The following is a 27,119-nucleotide window of genomic DNA, read 5'->3' as shown; positions in this document are numbered from 1 at the left end:
CGAGCTTTCAAACTCCAGCAGCAGTCACTCGCCAGCCGCCCGTGCTGTACCAACCGGGAGTGGTATACTCTTTACGTCACAAAATTTGTTTTTGTCATCATTGTACGAGTCTTATACGAAAAATCATCAGCTTTTCACTGTGGTGAGTGACAAAAATAATCAATTTAATATAAAAATTTTTTGCTGATAAAAAAATATCACGAATAAAATAACAATTAATTATATTTTATCTTTCGCAATAAATCTCGTGAATTTTGTTAGGTATTTTTTATTAAACTTAAACAAAAAAAGAATAGTTTATATTGGTGCGGTATAACAATTTTGCAGTAGTTTACAATGACCGCATACACACACATACACATTGTGGGATCAATAAAAATGTTCATCGTGCGCTCCGCCTAATTACGGCTTCTCCTTTTGTTTAAACGTTGCTTGTTACGAGCTAGTTAATTAGTTTGTCGAGTGCCAGCAAAAAAAGATGCAAAACAACTTAAGTTGCAGTAATTGCGATTTATTTGTCAGTTTTTTAAATATAAAATAAACAATAACATTAATTATTTATATTTTTATTATATATATAATTTATATAATTTAATAACAGAATATTTTTTTAATTTTTAATCAGCTAAAGTAGAAGGGTATTATTTTTTTATTATTGTAAGTTATATTTAAAAAATTTTCTTTGCAAAATCACATTTCTTTATAATTTGTCTGATTATCATATCTCTTTAAAGTTATGTATAATTAATTGTACTTTGCATCTTTGGCAATTAACATCTTAAAAATGTTAATTTCTTTTTTCATTTTGTTCGATTAATTTTAAATACTTTTACTTCTGTAAAACTTTATTACAGTTATTTAAAGGAACATACAGCGTATATTTATATAATATTTATGTAACTTTAAAGTATAGAACTTTTGTTAGACACTTATAAATCATGAACAATGTTGCAGTCTTAAAAAAAAGTAATAATGCATTTATATAAAACTTGAAAAAATACGTAACATGACTGCTTCGCAACCTGCTTGCAAACTGCGTGTATCTCCAACACAAAACACAACACGCTTTCAAAAATTTATTCAGTTCCAGGGACTACTGGTTTAAATAATACGATCAAAAAACATTCGCATGATAATATTTTGATGTTAAAATGCATTTATTCGAGACACATAGCAAAGCACCAACGAGTCTGCATTTTCTGAAAATTTTATCCTCCTGAATGATGCATATCTGCCGATAACGAACATTGCAGCTTCCTATAATCGATTTCACGTGCCACGACGAATAATGGTTGACACGATCAGCGATCCGTCCTATCCGTCTTCCTATGTAAATGATTCGGTACACGGGACGAAGATCGTAAGCCAAGCCGTTCAATTTCCATCGTAGGTGTGCACGTCTACGAACGATTCACGTTAAATGACAGCGATGAAAACAACAACGCCGTCATAATTAAAATTCATCGACTTACAAATCGCGCGATTAGTGTTCATAAACTGGCCGTTGTTAAAGTTACTCGAAGAATTATATACTAAAATAGAATAATGCAACAAAATTTTTCATTATTTTCGTTGGTACAGCGATTCGCACATTAAATTAGATTACATTACGATATAAAAAATATATCAGTTTGAAAATACATTATTTCTGGGTATTTATCTTTTGCATCTCTGTCAGATTATCTGAATGTAGACTTTCAATTCTAGTTGTGCAAGGATATGGCATCTTCCAACTAATCTGCATTAATGCGCTTAGGAAGCGAAAGTTCTTGCGATCAAGTTGACGTAGTCTCATCGGCAAAGTTACTTTGTTACTCGTTTAGTAGTAAAAGTTACGTTCCAATTTCAAGCATATGAGATATACCTTCGCGCATACGCTGTTTAATAATTATATTTGATAAAAGTCCTGTCAGAGTTTTTTAAAAACTTTTTTTATCTTTTCGAAAATCAACGTTAAATTGATAACAAATGCGCGCCTGAATTAAGATAATACTTAACATTTTTACTCTTCTTGGACCCTCCAAGAAATAGCTTGTACGCCATGGGAGGTCTCGTGTACTTGATAATCTCGACAATAAATTCGATGTACTACCAAAGAGACGGGATACGTGCCGGCCTTGTTAAATGTCAGGCGTATACCCTGGAAAACGGACGAATGGGCCGTTTTCTGGATGCAGAACCCATTTTACTCCGTCTCGCTTTAAATGGCGAAGAATTGACCCCGGATCGGCCTTTTAAAGTATTCCCTGATAACCACGAGCTTGAACAAAAGGTTGCCCGAGATTCGATTGCACGCGCGAACGAGAGATGTCCGCAAGATTTCTTACTCCCTACTCGCTTTCCCTACTTTCTTTCTTTCTTCCTTTCTTTCTTTCAGTTTCCCCACTGCATACGTCTTCATCGCACAGTGCCCCATTCTTTAACATCTTTACCATTCTTCCGCTTGCCCACCAGATTTTCATGCGTGATCAACGTGTAGCTCGCTCGTAAATGTACTCCGCGTGGGGCACATCGATCAGGCGTTTTAGTTTACACGCGGATAGTATTGAAAGATTACGTCGACACATATTTCTCGAAATATACATCGCAAAGGAATCGTTAATTCTTTATAAATATCTCTTACATACTTCATATATAGTATATTATAAAAATATCGTAATATGTCTTATATATTCCAATAAATGCGCTAAACATAATAAAACTAGTAACTGTCGTACATTTTTGTCAACGTTTTCTACTCGTAATTTCTTATTCCTACCTCAACTCATATTACTTTAATACTATTTTCCTTTCTACTTACGCGTTTTTCATATTTTTCTATTACAAGGAATTCTAGAAAAGTTGCATAAAATGTAAAATGGTACGTGAGTTTCAATAAATACAGATATAATGAGTCTATAAAGTATTAATGTACAGGATATTTTATAAAACCTTCTTTTTAGATAGCAAACAACTTAAGTTAACAAATATAATACCAATATACGTATACATACATGTACTGGTTGTTAATAAATTGTTAATTAATGTTCACTTTCTAAAAATAATGTTTTAAAATATATCCTTTTTACGAATACTTTTTACACTCACTATATAAAGAAATTTAAATACACAATTGAAAATAGCATCTTTACCATTTCGACGCATACAATGTTAAGTCCGACTTATAAGAAACTATACCTGCAAACTACAAGAATCATTAATGCCCGGGATCATGTCTTTAGCGTAGCGACTTACGACTCTCTAGCGGATTACCCATAATATGATTCGCCGATAAGTTCATTAATCCAGCCAGCTCCTGCCTGGAAAGAACGGTTTTAATTAAAAACTCAATTCCGCGACATTTTCCCGAGGGGAGTATTCATATCGATACGCGAATGAATACTGCGCATTTGAATCATGCCAATATCCAAATGACATAATTATTATATCGTAATTTTCTTACAATTGCGTACATGGTAAAGCGGACGCGCAACAAGCTTCCGCCTCGCCCCAATCAACCCGCGTGATTGATGACGATCCCGTTACTCCGCGGAGGGTACTCCAACATGTGTGCTGGCTACTCCGATAAATTGCACGTAATCAAATAAATAATCTTCAACATTACGAACGCCGGGACACTTGGCGGTGATTTCGACGGATTATTATCACCGCGTTAACTCGGTGAAGAATATCCCGACATTTTCACCGACTCCGTAAATCGATTGCTCTCTGTAGCGGGGTACTATACAATTCCGACACTGGAATCTCTTCAGCTTTCATAAGGCGGAAGTTTCTCTTTTCATGCTACACAAGGAGCGAAGATTGAATTATTTTTCTTTCCTTGTGTTACACGAAAGTGGAGGAGTCGCTCTCGCAGAAAGTAAATAATTACGTGAGAAAGTAGCCGATTACGACAATTAGTTTATGCGGGGATGTATTTTGAGACCGTTATCATCGCGTTAACGCTTTTAATAATTGAACCGTTCGTCAATAAGCGTTTAATCGCCGAGCGACTCCGTTAACGATGCACCCGTAAGAAATCGCATTAAAGAGCTAAAGTTGTATTTCGTTTGGACTTGAGAAACTCGTTTGTTTTTCGTTAACACGCCGCTTCTGACGTATTCACGTTAAAAGTAATCGGGTGTAATAAAATGTGTAAGAGCCATGTAATAAGCTACTGGCATTACAAAGGAATTCTTTTGTACTTGCACCCCAAAGCACCCCTGAATTTTCGAGCCGAATTTGAACGACAAATACTCTCTGGCAAATTTTTCCCTTTCAAAAAGGTTTTGCGATAAAACGAACGGATGATGAATGGCACTTCCGCCGAGCCATGTGTAAAATACACGAATTTATGCACCCTACCATTATAGGTACTACCATATATGGCAATTAGTTGTCATTTGCGAATAACATACGATCCGACCGTAACATATCCTCTTTTGTTCGCGAGCTCCTCGTACCACATTTCGCTCTACCGTCATTAACCCTTTCCTCCGCGTTTCGTGTATTACTATCGATCGCGCGGTATTTGAGCTTTTTAGCGCGTCGCATTTTTTTCCCCCCTTTCCTTTACACTTTCTCTCACTTTTTCTTTCTTTTAATCTTTCTCTTGCAAAGTTGAGCAGCACTCAAAGTTACGTCGCTCGCGATGATTTATCGAGAGCCAATGCTTACAGGTATCTCATTAACGTAATTCGCCAAACAGTTATGACTGCTTTCGTCGAACATAAATAAATCAGCCATTATTCGCGCCTGCCGTAAACACCGGGATTGTACGTGTGAGTTTAGAGGGTAGAGCTTTAAAATTGTAGAACTCCCGACCGCACGTGTCTTCGTAAGTTCACTCTCCGCGTGGTCTCCCCCTCGCGTTTTCTTCTCTGGTATCGGTAACCCGACGGGTTGCAACGTGACATCACGAGCGGCGAGCAAGATCGATCGATCCGGAGACACGCCGCACGGAGTTGAACTCCCGTGAGTCCTCTGCGAGACCCTTTGCTACGCGGAGAGCCCTTCGAGGAACTCGAATCCCTTGGAGCGAGTCTCGAGAAAGGCGGATATAAAATGAATACAGGGGAGGGGGAGACGAATAGAAGAACAATCGTTCTTTTGCGTCTTAAATTCGTACGATGTTTTCCACTCGACACATCGGCGGAGCCGTAAAAGATTATTATTATTATAAAGAAAGACCAACCTGCAGAAAAGAATATTTTCATTTTCTTTTCATCATTTATTATCCTAACTAAAGCAAAGCTCTAACGTGAGGAATATAATCTGCATTGTACGCAGGGAAGTACAGAAACGGGAAATTTTTGCTCATAATCTTCCCTTGGTTCCGCGTCGAGAAGAATTTAGCATTATAACAATTGCTGCAGCTTAAATGATTTCATATCTTAATAATGCTTTTGTCTTTACCTCATTGTTAAGTATAGTGGCAATCCGACGTGTTAAATATCTCAAGTACAGTTTATATAGAAATATCATAATAATTGCATAAATAAAATATTATACGTACGCGGAAAGAAGAAAGTTTTATTGAAATATTTAAAAATTTAGCTAGAATAGAGCTGAAAATAATTTTTTGTTGGATCATCACAACAATTATGTAGGATGCTGTAATTCAAAAAGTTTTGACATTCTAACAACCAATTTACGCGTCCTACATATTTTCGTTTATTTTCCAATAAAATTATTTTCAGATCTTTAGCCGGATAAATTTTTAAGTACTTTAGCAAGTTGTTTTTTTTTGTTCGTGTAACAAACAATATTTTAATTTACATATTGTTTATTCATTGGGCAATTGAGAATATCATAGAAAAAATATTAGCATATCTGTCGAATGCAAAATATAAAAATTACTGGAAAAAGAAGAAAAAAGAACGGTTGCGTAAGAAAGAAGAATCTTAACAATTTCCATTGTACAATTTTTTTTACAGACCCTAATTGCACAAATACAATGTTTCTAGAAATTATATAACTTAAATAGAAATGTGATTTATTAGAAATACTTATATTGTAGAAATAATAGAGAAAAGCGCAGCAAGCCGTTTCGTTCATCAACTGCGGTTTCAACAGTAAGTTACGCGATTCGTCGCGTCATAAATATCAGTGGGAAACGACTTCCTGGAACGTTATAACGGATTCCGCACTACTTCCAAAGCCGAAAAGCAGTATCGTTACTCCGAAGGAATCTTTGGAAGTCGCACATGTTGCGACGTTGCTACCATTGGCAATATCTCGCTGTTGTGCACACGTGAATTATTTCACTAAGCTTGTAAATATTTTATCTGTCGTTTTTGGAAACCGAATTACACTCTGTAATATTTTAAAAATACGCGAGAAAGACGGAATAATAATTATGTCATATGCTAAAAGCACAATAACGTAGATTTTTCTATGTTAAAACGTTAATACACGTTATGAAAAAGTTAACGGTAAATTTTCTCTGTGAATGGCGTATGAGAAGTTATTGCTGAATCTTTTGAGTCTTACTTTTGAAAATTTAGCTGCATCCAAACCTATCATGAAATGGTCAGACAGTTGATTGCTGTTAAACGTGTACAGCAATTAAAGGAGCGTGCCCTTCGCCGGCGAAGGGGATACTTCAACGCGCATAGAAAGCCGGATATCATCACGATATAATAGCAAGATCTGCATTGCAAATCCTCTCACCTTGTTATTCGGACACAATAATCCAGCCGCTACCACCCGGATTGATCTCGCGCATATCTCAAGATGAAAATCCCGAAGGCGCCCGATCGCCTATATCTTCGTTCCCGGATAGAGAGATAGCAGTTTCTGCTTTACGACCGCAAACTGGCTGCAGGTGAATCCCCGAGAAACTGCAAAAGTTCCGCTGCCTAGCGCTCTGTGTGTTACCACTTTCCTCCCTTCTAACTATCCGATGTATTACCTGGCTTCTCTCCTCTCCGTCCCGTGTTTTCCACCCTCTCTTCCCCTTCACCCGTGTATTTCCTACACGTCTGTCTCTCGTTCCCGACAATCGTTGTACATCTCTGCGGCAGGAATATGCCAATATTCTGTCGAAGAAATCTAACGAGCTAAACTTTATAACACATCAATTCTATTAGACGCGCGAACGCCTTCGAAAACAATATATCCAAGTTTACGGGGAGTTTGCTGTTTACCCCGGTTTGAGAACTTACGCGAACACCGCGGGGCTCGGTAGTTCAAATTGTTGCGATGTCAATGACGACGGTCAACTTTAAATTCAACTGTTTCGGTAAACATTAAATTTACTAACGCTATTTAATTAATTTTCACGAGAGATAGGAGGGCTTTTATTTAACATTGTGTGCCGTTTAAATTTATGTGATTTCAAGTAATACGTTATACATCATGATGAAAGATGATACTTAATTTTCATACAGCGGAATGCTTAGTTTTCTGGGAACACCTAATGTAATTTTACTAATGAACGCGCGGGATTACAGAATATTGCGGGCTCGCATTACGCTTACATTAAACTATGCTTGTTACACGTAGAAGATTATGAGCGGGCAGTGCGAAATCCGATGAGCGAAATCGACCAGTTGAAAATTTTATTACAGTAATATTAAACGCGGCGTTCGGAAAATAATTGCGTAATTATTTTGTAACAGGGGCATTTCTTCCCGTTGAATATAAATTGCATCGACGTTGAATTCTAACCGGCATTCGATTTTTGTGACACACCCACATATTCGAAATTGCATGCTATAAATTAATATTACATTAATATTATTGTTCTGTTAAACTTATTCCTTACGCACATGACGTATGACATAATCAATATTACGCCTCGACGACAAGCTAAAATAAATCTACGATCCTGACGATCTATCTCCCGACGACACCGTACGCAAATATTGTGCTGAAATAAAATTCTCTTCCATCCAATCTATTATCCTATCCATCGTGTATCGAGATAAAAAGCACATGATACTTATGGACCAAATTGTATTGCTGAAAGTTGAGGCAGAAGCTATACATTTTTTTAAAGTAAATTTTCCGTGAAAGATAAATGAATTTTATTTCAGAAGACAAAATCGCGTCCCCTTCGCGCGTTTTCCTTTTCGTTTGCTGTACATTCCACCCTTTGAATATGGATTTAGGAAAAGGAAGATGCATCGCGGGATAATAAAATAATATATTTCTAGGGCACATCTAAATTCTTACTTGTTTCGGACGTCATCGTCGCATTTTTCTTGTGCGTTGTCCACAGTAACTTCCATTTTCGTTTATTTCCGCGCGCCACTCGACGAGATGCACATATACGAACAAAAGCAATATAGAACAATGCACGCACTGCGGCAGCAACGGTGAGAAATAATACAATCGATACCAGTTCTGGTAATCTTTGTTAAATTTAATAAGAAGGAATGGACGTAATACACTCAAATATATAATTTTTTCTTCTTGTAAAACCAAAAGCTAGTGTATTATGTGTTAATAGCATTACTATCATTAATTTTGTTAAATACAACAGTAAAATTAAGAAAATTCTTACATAAAAAATAGTTTAAACGTTTTAAAAGATAAAAATAGTGACAATGTTCAACAAGGTACTTTCTTTTTGAATCCGAAAAAAATATATTTTCAATAATTCTATAAATTGTTTTTTATTATTGTAGATAACGTTAAATTAGGAATTATATATCCTTGTAAAAGTAATTAAAAGTTACCGTATGATTTAAACATTGTAAAACATAAAAATAAAGAATTTTCTTAATTTATGCAAATTCTCATATACACTGGTTGAATTCCAATCAATATTAAAAACTAAAAATTAGCAACATGGGGTTTTTCAAAGATTATTTTATAATTTAATTTTTACTTTAATCTTTATCTAGATTATCTGCTGGAGATAGTTTATGGTAATAAAAAGTAATAATCCACAATCCAAGAAAACAATAAATTTTTCGAAAAAAGTTATATTTTAACTGTAATAAGTGTAATAAGCGATATGTATAATTAATATTTGGAGAAAACCAGCGAACGGTCAAAACAAAATTTTAGTGCTTAATAATTTTCTCTTATACGATTTAATATGTATTTTTTAATTTTTTAAACTATGCGCCATTTCAGTGCATTTGAAATGCAGTTCTTAAATTAAATCAGAATATTAATATCACAATATTAAATAGATAACCAATTTAATAATATTAAATTATCATTCATTATAGCAATAACACCAATAAGATTTTTTTTCCTTTTAAAATACTATAAAGAATTTGTTGTAAAAAAATATATATATAATATATATATATAAAATCGTATCAAAAATATTATTATTTACTAAGATTCTGCTTTGATTATTTGTTGGTCTTTTCTAAATTTTAAGAAGTTTTTTGATCATTAACATTTTCAATGCAATTGCTCTTTAACTCATCTATTCGTTTAATTTGTTTATTAATTTAATATACATTATTAAATAGCTTTAACTTTATAATTAAACTGTTTGGCAGCACATTCAAATTATACAGATGTATGCGTGTATCTCTTTAGCGATGTTTGAATTTCAGAACAAGCAGGAAGAGAAAGATCAGATACCGTGCGAATACATCGTGTAGCCTTTCCAACAATCCCGACTGCATTTCAAAAACCACAGGGGATGCGAAATCCGACGAGCGATGACAGGACCAGCGTGGGGGTCGAGGGTCTGCCTCGTATTGGCGGCAATCACGTTCGTTATCGCCAATTATCCACGGCACCGCGACAGACACCTGCGCGAGCAGCTCGTTAACAGCCACAAAGTCACCAGAAATATTACTCAACTGCAAGGTGCGTTACACAATGATACGACACGCCATTTGTCCCCGATACGAATGCCGCAATTATTTTTTTCATACGTGCCGAAGCAGAATGTCACCACAAAAATGTCGCCGGATAAATTGTTCTATTTTCTCCATGTTTTCCCCTTGCAAATTTTTTATCTGCAAATTTGGTTCGGATAAGAGATAAAAAGAATTAAATTTAATTTGGGTCGTAAATGCGTGGAGAATTAAGGCACGTAAATGTCTCAAACGTAATGAACTATGAATGTGTATCTTGCCGAATAATCTCCGGCGCCCTTGTAACATAGTAAACGTCGCGCAGAAATTTGGAATCGAAAAGCAGGGAACTTCGGGTTTAATTACCTACTCTAAAGTTGAACACTACGTGGCTAAGTCGAGAAACAGAGCCGTAAGAGTGATACGTTTGGTGCTAAAGTTAGTCAGACTTTCATGTACTTTGCCTGCAACAAACTTGCGAGCGTGGAAAAGTTTCGACAACATGTGAAATTTTATGCGATGCGATTTAAGGTGATTAGATTTATATATAGATATATATATATATATATAAAATACTTTTGAAAGCGTATGTCGAAACTATCGTGGTTTTGCCACGGGAACAAAAAAAGTCGTCGATTGATGATAAACTGCAAAAAAATGAGAACAGAGAAATCATCGAAACTGCTATTTCGGATCTTTGTTCGTGAACGAGAGTCGGAATTATTCTCCGTTATTTGCTGCGATTGGTAAATTACACGTTGAATGGTTACGTTGTCGATTTCCGATGGACTACAATCTCGTATCTGTATTAGCTTGACCGTTCCGATATTTACTTTCTGTGGACGCTTGCGCCGGCTTTTCCGCCGAGGACCAGTAAGAAGATGTACATCCGCCCTACATAGCTTTATAGGACCCGGATTTCAATGCAGAACCGATTAGACTGTAAAGAGTAGCTCGCATGCAGTCGACCGTTCCAAAGCGCTCATGCAAGTACAATTTCAAGCTTTCATAGCAGTGTGTGTGAAAAAAAATTATGCACGGTCGAGGGACGAGGGACGACATTTAAGTTTCTCGTTCACTCGGTGTTCATTGGAACGTTCAAAAAAAGCTTCATAGAATGCCCGTAGCAAAGTTTACAAAGCTGTAATTGTATAATATTTTACTATGTCGCAAATCTATCAATTAAGAAAACTACCTTTTCTTCTCCCGAATACGTAATTCCGTTCTACAACAATTCGCACCACATTAACAACAAATCGTTTAAGATGATACGTACAGTTGCGACTTTTTCAGAAGGTCCTCATGAAAGTCTAACCTTTGTCGCCGTTGCGACACCATTTTTCTGAAGCCGCACTTAAAGTAATGCGGCGCAATCTTATCAAGCGCTTTGAAAGAATCATCACCATGGTCGCTGTATTAATGTAGCTTTATAAGAGCGCGGAGACAAAATTTCTGACGTCTCGGCTCTTAAAGTAAAAACTTTTTGTCCCTTGTGCATAGCTTTCACTGTTCGCCGTAAATTTTATACATTTATTTTTCAATATATATTTATATATTGCCCGTGTGTGATACTGATGCTTCTGTCAAGACGAGAAAGTCGCGTCGGGGGTGTATAAGCCCGGAGAGTTCGCCCGAATGAAATATTCAATTCAAAACTCGTTTGGCGACTTGTCATTCGACTAGCACACAGCTTTGCACGCGTGAATGTTGGCTGGCGCACCACACGTACATACACAGACTGTCTCATGCTATTTACAAAGTTTGTCGTTGCCAATCCGCGCCACACGTTTTACGACTTCAACGTAACATCGTACTGAGAATCGGAAATGAAATCATTACATTCTTTCTCGCTGAAACCTCCTTATACCTACGGATCGGAAAATTACTTCTTTTTTAAGATTACGATCACGAGAGATTGATTTTTCCAAAAATAGATCAATTTTACAAATTTTGTACCCTAACTTATCATTAAATAGATCTAGTATGTATACGTACATAAATTTATATACATTCTGTAATGTTCTGTTCTTTTTATTTTGGCTAAATGTATAATTTTAGACCAAGCATGTTTTTTTAAACAAATTCAATTTTTTAAATCTATTTTAATGGAGTAATCACGTTACTATTCCTGTTCCTCTTCGATCGTACAATGCCATGTCAATGTATTTTATATAAATAACATCCTAAAGTTTTTATAATTCTAAGCTTAAAGTCGACTGAAGAACATATCGGTGAACGAAAATGTCAAGTTTTAAATTTAAAACATTGATTACTAACCAATTATTGTCAAAAATGTAAATGGGAGCTGTAATACAACCTTCTCCAAAAATTAAAAACTAACAAAATAATAGTCTCTCAAAATTTAAAAAAAATAATTTTAATCTCTTATTTTAATAAGGAATCAATAAATATTTCTACATAAAAGTTGCTTCTTAATTGCCTCAATACTTTTTTGTAAAAAATTCTTGAAAGGCTCTTTTCGGACCGAACAAAGAATATCCCTTTAATCAAATATGTTTCATTAAAGTACACTCAGATCATTAGAGTACGTATAGAATTCTACCTGAAAAAGGACTCGATAGACTCCTGATCGCATTGACACAGCAATTTGCTTTTAGTAACGCTGACGAAAATTCCTTTGTATTTGATATATCAAAGGAAACAACGAGACACACACCAGATACAGACGTTTACATTGTGTGCTGAACTTCTGGATCGTAATGAAGCGTGCAGATACGGGACACGTGGATGCGTAGCAGGAAGCGGATCTGACCGTACACGTTTGACCTATTTGTCACACTGCAGAATTACAGATCTCTCTCATAGTCCCATTATACACGCTTTTGTTAAAATTAGTCAAACTGAAAATAGACACGGCGGGCATAATGTTAAACGAAGAACATGCAAATGATTCTTGAGAAAGATACAAAGACTAAAAAAAAAAAAAAAATTATCGCCGCCGATTAAAAATTAAGATATTATAATACAATAATGTCACAAAGATTCTACAAGAGACAATCAATGTACTTTTGAAGCGTATTTTAGAATATATAATTAAATTACGCGGAAATTAAACTCTGCCGTTCCTGAGGCGCATTCGTACGTTGAAACTCTTCCTCCTCGTCGTGGAAGTAGCAATCTAATTACAGCAGCTAATTTTAATGGTGTAAGTTATACGAGAGAGATGAAATTGCATAAATACTTGGATGTGCAACGTCAAGTATACCGCAATGATAAAGGAACCGGGGAGAGGACCGTGCAGAATTACGAACACGTTGGGTTTAATATCGCACATCGGTGGAAGGGGTGGCTGGTTACCTTGCGGATTACATGCAAAGTTTCATCGTTACAGGCAAGCGTGTCATGTTGCTAGATTTGGCGTGGTGCTACCTGTCCGCGCGTATCCTTTGTCGCGGGATGAAACTTGTCGCCGCGAAAGGTACAACTTGTCATATTAATAAAATGTTGACCCCACAATATTGGTTTTCGGTTGATTGATAGACCATATCCTTCCGTTATGTATGGGAGTAATTACAACTTTTGCGACGGCATCCTTTATGTTCCATAATTTAGGAACAACGTTGCTGAACCGCAAAGTTTCTCACGTCGTGCCTTGTCGCGTGTAACCGGCATATAATTTAAAGCGTCTTGGAAGAATTTTGAAATAAAATAATTTCGCGTCTATATGCACGAAGAAATAACTTAGCAATATCAGTTAAAAATTAGTAGCTAGTTCAAATTTTTCATGTCACTGTTAAAAGTGACATGACTATAAAAGTCGACTGTAAAAAAAGGCTGTAAAAATGCATTTTCTGCAAGATTTAAATTTATCAGTTAAAATTCAAAAGCGTAGTTTAACACGAAGCGTTTAACACGCTGAGGAAGCGACAGCTATTTCCCAATATCTTACACGCGTAAAACTAGCATTCGATTTGCAATTGTAGACGCGACACTGTCGACGAGTAGACGCGGTAAAGTATTTCCTGTACATCTCGTAAGCAAAGAACTACGAGATAGAATAAAAGGTGCAGCATTATGAGATCTTTTACTCTTGCCTTGAAACAAGAAGAAAATTCTATTTTATGAAAGGATGCCTCAAAGTCAAGAATTATTCAAAATTGGGCTCCAAGATGAAAGTAAATAAAATGTATTTTGACAGTACAATTGCTATTTAAAATTTAATTTAGAAGTTTGACATTTCCCTTAGAAAAGTCAATTCAAAGTAATGGTATTGAAACATCTAGAATTTTAGCTAAAATTCTTAGTCTCACTATAAATATTATAAGAGAAGGTAGTATTATGAGTTCCTCCATTTACATTTTGTATAACTTTGTTAACAATGTCAACAGTTTAAAGTGAAAACTTAACAATTACGTTTGTCAATGTAATCTTGAATCGATTCGAAACTTGAAGTTATGAAATATTTATTATTTAAAATATTATTTATAAAAATGAGACAACACTGCATAATGACTCGATGAGAATCAGGAGTAATAGTGCAGCTCCGTTATGGAGAGAAATTTAAAAAATTTTGTTTAAAAAGACCGCAGTAGGTTGTTATAAAATTATACATTTATTCAAAATAAAGAGAAAATATTGAAAAAAAAAAAATATATGTATATATATGCAAATGTATATACGTACACAAGATCCTTTCGCATATAAATTGCAGCTAACATAAATTATATGTAAACCCAAATATATGTATATTGCATAATAGAAAAACTTGCGCCCAGAAAAAAGTTATACGTGCATTTTCTTCTCGTATTGAACGACACAACTTTTCGCAGTCAAATGCGAAGATCCAACTTATACGCATTCCTCTGGCCCTCGTAATTGGATTCACGTCGGGCTTCGAGCCACACAAAGTACTCGAGAAACTCGCAAACGTCATCTCATTTCGGCGAGAGGTCCGCGAGAGTGGCATCAGTACGGCTGGGTGTGCTGACCGATGAAAAATGAGGGACAAGACGGATGGTAGCATCTTCGGCAATGGTAGCATCCTTGCCATAAGGCGATGTGGGGAAACAAATGGTCTTGTGGATGTATATTTATTACGTCGCGCGACCTCGATTGTAGAATGCAGTCGAAACCGCGCGTCTCGGATTCGCACGAGCGACGCCGCGTAACGGCGGAAAACGCGACGCGGAAGGAAAGGGATGAGACAATGGGGATATCGTAGACTCCGCTTCAAGATACATGCGAGGGTGAGCGTGATGCGCGCGCGCGCGCGCGGTGCGCTTCGGGAAAAAGCCTTGTAAAATTCTTCCCCCGGAAGAAAATGAGAAAACTGAAGGAAAACGTGGATGGAAAACGTGAGAATGACTCAGGTGTGTTTACTCGTTACTTAGTAAAATAGTATCTTTCTTTCGCGATCTAATTATTGGGCGATTTAGGAAACGCGAAACACCCGCGGAACGCGCAAATAACGTGACGTAAAAGTTTGCACAGGGCAAAACGAATTAGTAATTCTGACGCCAAATATTTTCAGGGATCCTATTATCTCGGGTTATGGCCCCTCGCATACACTAGCGAGTATTATTCGAGCCGATGGAACCCGGAGGTCGTTTGGGGACCTGACTTTCCCCGGACAACTGCAGAATTTATATTCGGTCACTTTAAGCGGGCACGTTCGTTCCGCGTCCCAATTAAGACAGTCTCGTCGCAATTAATGACCGCGAGACTGCGAGTTATCGCCTGAAACAAGGGAGTTCGTGGACAATCAATTAAGAATTGCACGTAGATCGATGATGAAACAACTTTTTGCAAATACTTCAAGTACCCGGTGTATCGCTGAGAGACAAAGCGGATTCCCCGCTTGTGGGTTCAGCAGCTTCCCATTAGCGTTAATGAAAGAAGCATACGGCTCGATTTCGAACTTTCTTCATTATGTACTGCAGATTTCGAATGCCTAATGGACACACTCTTAATTAAAGTTGCTCGGTCAACTCGATCGAATAAATTTCGTGATTGCAGATCCGTTTATAATTTCAATGTCAAGAGGGTATTTCGCGCTTTATTTCAAAAACCGTCTTCATAGGCGTACTGATACCGCTGTAATCTGGTTTGAGACTTGCCTACGAGTACATCGATCGTGATACAAAAGCGCATTGTGATGCACCGCAATATTACCGTATCGGCCGAACGCCGTTCGGAAACCTAGTAATACTTTTTTAATATCCGGTGTGACCTGGATCAGGCCTCTGTGTATATCGAATAATTTAACCATTTTTTCAACTTCATTATATTTAAAATAAAAAAATACACGCAGAGAAAAAATTAGCCAACAAAGCTAAAATATAACCGCGGCAGCTGAAATGTGTCCTTAAAGTAGGAACAGCTGATGTGATTACCAAAGCATATTTTATTAAATTATTAAAATAATTAAATCATTGTGATTAAATTTATTATTATACTATTTTCTTTTCGCAATAACAGCTAATAATATTTGTAGTAAAACTAGAATCTTAGCTGAGATGCACGCTTCGAAGCCTAGTGCTTTGAATCTTTCCTAAAGAAAATCGAGTTCCTAAATGGATTTTTAAGTAGAAATAAACGAAATTGCACCGTCACACAAAATACGTTTCCTCTACTTTTATCTTGGAACCTATTTTTGGGGACTCGAGTCCGAGGAATCCTTTCATAAAATAGAATCCTCTTGTTTCAAGACAAAAAGTGAAAAATCTCATAATGCTCTTATTCTATCCCGTATAGTTTTCTACTTACAAGAAATACTTCACTGTCCATCTGTGACGGTGTTGCGTATCGAATGTTCAGTTTCACGTGCGTAGGATATCAAAAGATAACTGCGACTTCCTTAGCTGCTCATGCTAAAGTACGCTTTTAATTTCATCTAATAAATTTGTATTTTGCAGCAAATGCATTTTAAATTTAATAACTAACTTTTACCAATAATGGAAAAGTTTAAAGAAGCTATTTAGCTGATGTTACTAACAAGGGAAGGGATGGCATGTATCTCGTGGAAAATTTGAAAAATTCTATATTAAGATAAAGAGTTTAATGTCGTAAAAGTAATATGATTTTTCCTCATAAGTCATTTCTGCGAGATGTCCTTATATAAAATTCATAGAACGCAAGGCTTCCTTTCTTCAGCAAGCTAAATTAACGCATTTCGAGATGTAATGACTGTGACTCGTAAAGTTTAACGTTACCCACTCTATGCCTGCATTACCCGGAGCTCAGCTTGTATTTGTTGCATTTATATATGTTGCATCGTGGATGATGACGTCACGCGTCGAGCCGTGGCAATCGTCATCTGCGCTTAAACTAGGGGGGAAAAAAAGCAATTTTGTTCAACGCAGCTGTCGATTTGCGTTTACGAACTGGATTATACGCTGAACGTGTAACACGCAGCAGTCGCTTTAGTGGCACTAAAATTTCGGGGTCGGCTTACACACGTTGCATTCGAGCAGCAAGGCGCACAATCTGCGCTCTTGTAGGGATCACGAACGCCCGGCTAGCTTTCGCGAATCGCCGGAGCACAATTAAAAACGAAGACCCGTTATTCTCAATTGAGAATAACGCGACGGTAAGGACTCGCCCCGCGGGGAATATAAATCACGCGCGATTTCTTTCACGCGCGCCGCGTCTCGAAATCTTTTTATTCACATGTGTGGCATAGCTTAATCTGAATTTCAAATAATCGTCAAAATGTATATCAAAAACCGTATTCTCTTTGAGAAAATAAAGGGTCCTGTTTCAATACAGTATCGGAAAAGGGGTAAAGTTATTCTTGTCCCAAGCTAAAATGGAGAATCTGTAACTATTAGCAGTTCTACGGAAATAAAAAATCGAACATTAGCTACAAGATTAAATAAATAAATCAGTTATTTATTCAAAACCGTACTTGTAAAAAGTCGAGAAATAATGCCAGAGAGAAGACAAAAATAAGATTTAACGAATGTAAAATATCGTGATTGCTGCGAAAGACATTTAATTCTCTGTCCTAGATTGCGCTGTTCTGATTGGACGGTAACAAATTGATAGAGCTATCTAAACCTTTGGAAATGTGCGTGCTCTGTGTTCGTTTGATCTGTTCGGCCATCAATACATCGGCTATATTTCAATCAATAGATTGAATTTACAGGATTCACAACTCGTAAAGGTGTATAAATAAATGTTATTTGTGTCCAGTAATCTAAATCCGGATTACGTGGTTTTACTAATAATTTGTGCAGTACATCGATACGCGAAATGTGTAAATTGCACAAATTAATAGAAAAACGTTAAATTAGTTTCGACTAACTGTGGACATTCAATCAATAAACATTTTCTGCTCTTCAATCAATCATTAGCGATCCGTTAACAATAGTAGCAACAATATGACAAAGTACATCAATCAAATGCAGCGTAATGATTTAATTAAAGACAATGTTATTTGACAAACCGCATCGTTTCAAGAATTAATAACCAAGGATTAATAAACAAATGATTTGCAATAGTTTGGAATAAATCTGCATTTCTTTTAACCGACGAGTCTTCAACTTTTTTATTTGATTAAAGTGCAATCTACGAAATCTGAAAGAGACAAAGGTATTCATTGTGTGGCAGACATTTAGTCCTCTCTCTCGTTAAACCCGAGAGCATTCCCAGTATAATCGAATCAATAACGGATGGGTAATTTTCTTCGTCGACCGGAACGAATCAGATCAATCATGAAATTCCGGCTTTAAAAATGCATAACGATAAAAAGTCATTTGTAATCGCACTTTAATACTGTATAAGATATTGAATGTGCATATATGTAATGATTTCGGCAGTTTCAAAGAAAATTAAAATATTATTAAAGATCGAATATTAATTTCCTTATAAACAAATTCCAAGTTAATACAAAGTCTAATTGTAGGGCAGATTGTAAACTGACAAAGAAATTAAAAATATAAAATAATTATGTAGAATATGTAAATTTCCAGAGAAATAGAGCACACATAAATGGATCTGATTGTTTGGCTGACCTAGATTAATTCAAAAGATCTTTTGTCGTGCAGTCTACCAGAAATTCTGTACTTATCCTCCGTCTTTTTTCTTAAATCTTCAGCTCTCGCGATGTTGTCATCGTTTCTTGACAATGTATTACGGTTTCCCATCTCCTTTGAACTTTCATGTTTCATCCCTTCTCAACTGCTGCGAAGATTATTCCGAAATTGCACGAAGTAAAGAGAAATAGGTTTTCAATTTCCGCAAACTCGCAAAAGTGTGTATATGACGGTGGACAATCTGCTATTGTATCTAAAAGAGAACAATGGCTGAACTTTTCGCGGCGGTGTAAAATTGTACAACCGTGTCTGTCTACGCAGCCTCGCAGTATTGGGTATCTGATCTTTCGACAGCCATGAAGAAAATCACGGATTGACCCGGGTGGACTTCCGGATCGTAAGAAAGCGCCGTTACACGCTCACCAAGAAACATGACGGTCGTTCCAAAAGATTCTCTCGCAAATGCCTTTTTCAGGATTTCAGAACATGAAAAATTGAAGAGTTATATAACTGTTTTTCTTTTACTACTTTAATGAAGCTTTACAAATTTCTGTTCACAAAAGTGTTCCAAAGTATTTGACAAATTCAAATTTGCAATTAAAATAAAATAAAGGACAACAAAAATATGTTTTCTATTGTAAGACGGAAATAAAATTAATGTGTCACACCCTTACCAATTACATTACCGTATTCTGCAATTATTTTTCATAGTGTGAGTAATTGACATTTCGTGTCACTCCTAAAGAATGCAGAAATTTCAAATTTACACCAGCTATAGAACAATACGTAAAGTGCAATAAAGAAATGATGTCAGAATAAAGTATGGCGGCCACCACCTTCCCGCCACAACTTTCCAACATTGTATCGTTCGTCGCGGCAAAGCCACCTGCTCACCATTACAGCATAATTGTACCTTTTGTGTTTCAAGTATCCGTAAAATTTCTGAGTGCTTCGCCAGCTCCAGCGAAACCACGCTCCGCGCGGTTACGGAGCGTGCGAAATAAAGGGTCAAAAGGTTACGCTATTGCAATTTTATCTCGCGCCTCTTTCGCGTTTGTTTAGTTTCTGAATTCTCGCGATAAGAAATGGAATTTCCTGTGACGTTAATTAAAAAAATTTTTGGCCCGTGTTGTTAAAGTAAAATTTAAAAAAAAAAGTAGGGTAACAGGGAGAACACGTCTTTATTCCCGAGTAAAATCCTGCACGGATTTTAAGCTTGTTGCAACATATCATCCGATAAAACATGCTCAGGTTTGTATCATCCTTTCCGTATGGATACGCGCACAAATCCGAAAGCATTTCTATAAGTAAGTGTTTTTCGTCCCGAGCAAATAGAAATGCAGATGGTGAAGACATAAAACGATCGGCAAGGTGAATATACAATTTGTTTGAACTTACATGACATAGCCTCGTGTTTTTCGTGCTTCTCAGCACGAATCTCACGTTCGCGCGAGAATCCCATTACAGCTGCATCACTCGAACCGAATGCCAGCGGCTTACATGAGAATCTTGTTGAAATTGTTTCTTGGAGAATACGGTTTGAGTTTTCATCCGCGTGTCTTACATTACTAATGATGTAATTTCTCGCTACATAAAAGCTAATCTCTCGATGCCGTAAAGTACTAAGCGCGTAACGACAAGTTAAAAAACAAATGTGAAAATGTAAATCGTTTTTACATTTTTCGATGCTAAGAAAAATATTTCAATAATAATTTAGAAACGCAAGGGAAGAATTTTATAATTTCATCTGACTATACGTTTCAGAAATAACTGCCAATCTGCCTCCCTTACGAATCCCGCGTTTGAGGCATCACCGCGTCACGGATTGGGATCCGTATTTCGAGAATGCAGACGGCCAAGGTATCAACGGCTCGCAAAATGTGGCGCTGCACTTAGGCGCAACGGCCTATCTCGATTGTCGCGTCGCTATGCTCTCTGGGAAGAAGGTATGTGCCATGCTAAACTACCCGCTAGCGAGATGACGCTATGAATGATTAGAATTATAATATTTAAGTATATCTGTAATTAAATCTCACATTTTATTGCAAAAAAATAATCTAAATTAAATAAAAAAACAAAATAACGATTAGTCAAAATAGCAGAAATAGCAGTGGAATAATTAACTATGAGTGATAATTATTTTATCACACATCTTCATTATTTATCTTTACTACTTAATTTTGTTTGACCAAAATATCGGTTACATTTTGCATTTCGCGCTGCACGATCTTATCCTAACACGACGGATAATTACTTCTGCGGGCTCCAGGTAATGTGGTTACGACAGAACACCGATTGGGCATCTCTCTTAACTCTCGGGAACACCACCCACATATCGGATTCGAGATACAGCGTGAGCTTTCAGTATCCAAACAATTGGAGATTGGCCATCTCCGGTGTGCGGAGAGAAGATCACGGGGTGTACGTTTGCCAAGTGAACACGCATCCGCCGAGAATGTTGGTCACGAATGTCACCGTTCTTGGTAATGTTACATTGTTTTTACGAGGGGAATAAAAGAAGTCGTGCGAGCAAAACTGTAGATACATAGATACAGATATGGTTTACCCGATACGAGCGCGTTGCGCGCCAATAATGAGAAAAACGTAATAACCGCGTGGACATTATACTTTTTAAATTGCGTAAACATGAAAGGAGGAGATAATGGCGTGTTTTGCCAATACCATAAAACCTTTTATTGGTCGTATTTTCTTTCTATAATGGATCCCACTCTATTTCTCTGACTGTTAAGCGTCACTGTAGCTCGCCATCATTTTCTTTATACATAAAAAAAAAGTTTTGCTCATCGACCGAGCGTCCATTTTTCAGATCGACCGCAATTCACGCCGAATAGCGGAAGCGCTCGAGAATTGTTTGCTGTGTACACTTCCGCTGGCGAAATATCTGGCGATACATCTGCGTAACGAAATATAAACAGTTATATGCGAGCAGTGCGGTGTGCATTAACCTGCGGGTTATAACATCAGAAATATGGTACATGATACCGCGAATATTACGCAACGAACGTGACGAAAAATTAGTTTGTCGGTATAAATGAAGCCAAAAAGATAAATAACAAATTTTTAATACTATAGAAAGAGAAATTTACCCCTTTTCGGAATTTATCTCTTCAAATTTCAATCGGTTATATTTGGAAAATCAATTTAGAAATTCTATTCATCTCGTATTTTATTTGCTTCAGTAATTAATATATCAAATATTTTATATTTTTATCTATATATTTTAAAGAGAGAGAGAAAAAAGGAAATGACAAAAAACATGAGAGAATAAATCATAGAATTCTATCGGTTTGCAGAACATTTACACTTTTTACATATAACTCTGGCCTGAAATCTACGTGCGTCTTCCGGATATTTTTGAGTGATATACGGAGCATTGGTATAATACGGTAGTCGCGAGACGGATTCATTGTTTTTCATTTCGAGACATCTCAAATCCTGTACATCGCGAATTGCCGGCTGTCGCGGCCGCGGCGCACCTAAACGGAACAATCGCGAATTTAAATTCCGCCCTCGTAAAGATTCAATTACCGTGAGAATATCTTGCGCCATCACGCTGGAAACAAGCCAGTCGCAGTTGTATCACGTAGCGCGACTCTATGCAACGATGCAACCTTTATTTTATCTCTTTTCCCACATCTCGACAAATGGGTTTGCATGTGCCGATATCCCTGCGAGTTGTTCGCGGTGCCGTCTAGCTTTCTCTTACGCTGATTCAATTACGAGATATAAATATTAATTGTATAACTTCGCAAAAACGAAATGTAAACATGAAAAGAAACACGGCTCTTTTCTCAACAATTTTCAGGTCCGTTAAGAAATTTTTCGTATAAATATGTACAGAGTAATGTAAATATCAAACTACCCGTAAAGATCCTTGACGACGCATATTGACAAAAGCATGTTGAAAATATAAAATGAGTTTAGAACTTTAGAGTTTATATGTTTAAAGTATTAAAAATTTTGTTGGCAAATATTTTTTAACTGCGTTCCTACCAAGTATTTCACTCTAACATTTCTTTTTTTATATACCATTAAATACCATTATTTAAAACAAAGTTTAAACAAATTTGTTAGTTTTTAAGAAGCTAATAATATCTTACTTGACTTATGTTCTCAAAATTAAAAATTTAGACTTGACAGTTTATCAAACTCGATTCTCACTTTCGATAGTTTCCGCAAAACCACCGCAAAATAACCAACATATTAGTTTACAGTCTTTAATAAAAATAACATTTTTCTCCAAATTTTGACAACTGTCCATTGTTGAAATAAAGAGTGGTCAGATAATTAAATATATATTTTGTACTATAAAATGTCCATCTATAGAGACAAAATAATAAGAAAAATAATTTTAAAATAACCTTTTAATTGTTTTTTTTTACAAAGAATACAATTTTTATTTGATTCTCTCTCTTCACGATACTTTATATACGTATAATTGTTTATATTTAACTTTATATATATTTAATTATATATTTATATATAAGAGCATATATGTATATGTAAACAATTTTTACTCGTTTGCATCAATTTTACTTTTTTATAAAACAAACAATATTAAATTATCATTTTAATTACTTTCTAATTATTTTTCTTGTTATTTTTCTTACTTATTCGAACAAAGATTGTATAAGAGAACGAAACATACATGGACATATTTTGTATATAATATATTTGTTTTTATATAAAAACTTTTTTATTACAGGAATGAGATTCCGCATTCGATATTGCAAACGCGCATTTCATGTATGATAGCGTTTTATACTTCTATTAAATTGCACGTTACGTTCACGTCTATCCCCCCCCATACACATAATCAGAAAACGGAAAATACGTAAAAATATATATATAATATAAAAAGGTCGATCGATCACAGGTATCATTCAGTGGTACGTCTGTGCCTTTACAGCGCCGGATATTAGAATCATCGACGAAGCCAGACACGAGTTACGGGACCGGTACTACAAGACCGGAAGCGGAATCGAGCTAGCATGCGTCGTCCGGCCGTCCTGCCCCGACTCGAGGGTGCCGTATCCCGTGTGGCGGAAAAACGGCGAGACGCTGCCGGATCACGTCGACGTTTATCACATTAATGGGTGAGCGTATATATCGCGAGGTGGCGAGAGACGGGGAGGGGAGGGGGGATGATCGAAGGGGGAGATCTCCCGCGGAGACGGATGTTATACGACCGCGCGCGTCTCCGATTTGCCGCAACGCGGCCCCACGAGCGTGTGCGCACGTACAGACACTGTCTACATGCAAATACACGTAGATCGTCCTCTCATCCTCTCGCAACACGCCGACGGCGATTACCTTCTAAACCCGGAGGGCGTACGCGTTGACGAGCGATAGTGCGCTTTGTGCGACGCAAACGCCCGCGATTGATCTACCTCGAGATTCGCTGCGACACGCATTGAAAATTTATCTCTCTTTCGGCTAGACAGAACTAGAGCAATCTTCTCTGCGAAATGTTATCATCCTCCCCCCGCGGCCCCGTGAGCGACAGAACGCGCGGTGCTCAAGTTCGGTCGAATCAGTATTCAAAGGGCCATTTGTGCCCGCATTACATGTACGATTACCTGGCGCGCGTTCGGATTATCATACAATTCTTTATTCAACGTCCGTAAGTCGGTTGCGCTAGACATCCCATAGAATATTTATACATATCCGTGTTTCCGACACATGTAAATACACGCGTGGCTGTACAATGCATCTGACGCACCATCCAAAGAGATTACATATTCTTAGTACATTTTTGTTATTTTTTTATCGTTAAAATTCAGCAGACAAAAGCTAGTGCTATAGATATCGTGGGAAACATTGCGTGAACGCGATACGTCGGTATAGCGATACGTCGAATAATATAGCAACCGATTTTTCAGGTCAAACGAGGATTTGGTGACGAGGCTCTACATCGAACGAGCGAAAAAGACTGACAGCGGAGAATATACGTGCTCAGTAAGCCAATTCAGCACGACCGCGGTGCATATTCACGTCCTAAATGGTAAATTAAATAAAAAGTCACCAAGCGCACGGTACAAAAATAACTGTATTTTCGGAATGACTCCATTTATATTTAGTAAATATAAAAAGAAATGCCAATAAGGGCCAGCACAAGATTTGCATATGCGAATTAACTGATCTTATTACAGTATATAGATTGATAAAGACGTTTTACAAATGTTAAAACAAATACAAGGCGCGGACGTTTCAACTTACGTCTTACTTAACTCTTCAATACTAAGTAATTATCTTAGAATATTAATATATCGTTTGCTGATTGATATTTAGCTAAAGAATACAGATTAACATTAACTAAGAAGTAATCTTATAATTCTCAATTTAATATTTAGTATTTTATAAAATTGATATTTAATTTAGATCTCTTCTTAATCAGTATAATCTTATTAGTATATTTTTAGTAGCATGCCAATCATAAGCCTGAATTCGTATATCAAGGCAATTGTAGAAAGATACTTATATTTCCATCACACATACTAAAAAAAGATATTTAAAAACTTATTTGTGAGAAATAAATTTCGATATATTTAAAGATTTATTTCTCTAATAAAATAAAACTTTAAAATTCCTATCAAATATACCAATTAATAAGAAAAATGAGATATATTACAGAAATGTATATTTTATCATCACAATCAAATTTTTATAACTAATATTGAAAAAAATTACAAATAACATTTGTTCTTGAATATTTCGATTTTTTTTCTCAATGTACATACATAATAATATCGTAAATGTAATTTTCTCAATCATGTTCGAAATCACGTATTTTAAACATAAAATGTTATTTAGATGTTCCCATTGTCTTATGTTCCCATGTCTTATGTTCCCATTTTTTACACGAGGGTTGTTGAATTTGAATCATAATTATCTGCTCATTTTTAATTGCAGGCGAAAAACAAGCTGCTGTCTACGATCAGTGGAACGCGGCGCGTACCAATTGTTACGCAGCTCTTACCGAGTTTTGCGTTGTGTTCGTCAGTTCACTTCTTCACATGTGGCAAAGTTATTTTCCATGAAATCCATTGCCAATGTTAAATTTACATCAATTTGCAACAAGTTATACGTGCTTTGGCACTTCTGTATAAATTACGTACTTCGACCTCAGCAAAACAAAGCAAAGCTTTTGATTAATACAACAGAATTGTTGCAAATGCAAATTTGTTGAATAAATCTATGTCAGTATTATAAGATACTACAAAAGAAAAATAGATATTAATATTAAAATAAATATTGTATTTCTACGACGCTGTCACAGTCCTATTATTCTACCTCCTTAAAATTTTAATTAAGACCATTTTTCTTTCTTAAAGTCTAAACTTTCTATGTTTTATTTTAAACTCGTTAAGGGAATACCCTTCATCGATAATGTAGAATTATTCGTCCACAAAATTTCGTATGTATTCTTTTATTAATTTTGGAAATCCTTTTCCAGAATTAAAGTACATATATTAATATTAATCTGTGAATTGAAGTTTATATCGAGAACAAAAAAAAAGATTTTTTGATATTGCTAAACTTATCAATTTTTCACGTGTACAAATCCTAAATTTCGCAGCGCAATTTCGTCTCCATTAGGCATCAAAATCTAATTTTAGAAATTCAACATTGTTTATTCCTGTCGTCTATCATTCGAATTTTGTAAGTATAAACTCTAGATCTTTTATATCAAACAAATACTGTTACGATGTAATAGCTCCAGATATCACACTCGACTAAAAATACCGTGTATTAACAATTGTTTTTCGTTTTTTTATATAAACTCCATATCACAGACAGGTAACAATGCTTTCATTCTGGAGAATAATTTTCAAATCTATAAAAAAATAAAAAGATTCTGAAATACAAAAATTACTGTCTATTTGTCGGTAAAACAAACGTCTCCAGCATTCCCTTAATTCTACATATACTAATCTATCGTTTTAAACATTTTTTATTACAAAATCTTTTGAATATCATAGAAAATTTATCCACGAAAAATGACTTAAAAACAGAGCTTTATCGACTGATGTAAATAAAGCTTACGAAAGCTTCGCAAGCACGACAATCGTTTCTATATCAACAGTAGATGATAGTGTGTCTCTAAAATCTCTATTTTATCAATTTTTGCAAAATACGATCACTACTATTAAATACATATACATAATATACTTCATAGAAGTTTAAATATACATACATTATATGCAATATCTTGTTAAACAAGATTAAAGAATTCAAAAAGCTTCGTTAAATTGGCTTCTTTCATTACTTTTATTGGCATAATATTGAAAATAGAGATTAATACCAAAACTATTGTTGTTACACACTATTATTATTTATAATATGTAGC

At 35.9% G+C, this 27,119-nt stretch overlaps 1 protein-coding gene across 1 annotated transcript; it reads left to right on the top strand.

The window, feature by feature from the left end:
* Window positions 1-26,037, top strand: LOC105838549 (zwei Ig domain protein zig-8). The gene is made up of 7 exons (XM_012684192.3): window positions 1-142; window positions 9,504-9,762; window positions 20,513-20,694; window positions 21,018-21,231; window positions 23,679-23,865; window positions 24,652-24,773; window positions 25,682-26,037. Exons 2-7 carry the CDS (start codon window positions 9,612-9,614, stop codon window positions 25,807-25,809), a joined length of 984 nt encoding a protein of 327 aa, XP_012539646.1. The 5' UTR covers window positions 1-142; window positions 9,504-9,611; the 3' UTR covers window positions 25,810-26,037.
* The last annotated feature ends 1,082 nt before the right edge of the window (window positions 26,038-27,119 follow it).

The sequence above is a fragment of the Monomorium pharaonis genome, chromosome 10, assembly GCF_013373865.1.
Source record: "Monomorium pharaonis isolate MP-MQ-018 chromosome 10, ASM1337386v2, whole genome shotgun sequence".
Taxonomy (NCBI): Eukaryota; Metazoa; Arthropoda; class Insecta; order Hymenoptera; family Formicidae; genus Monomorium; species Monomorium pharaonis.
This window is presented reverse-complemented; position numbering and strand designations above follow the sequence as displayed.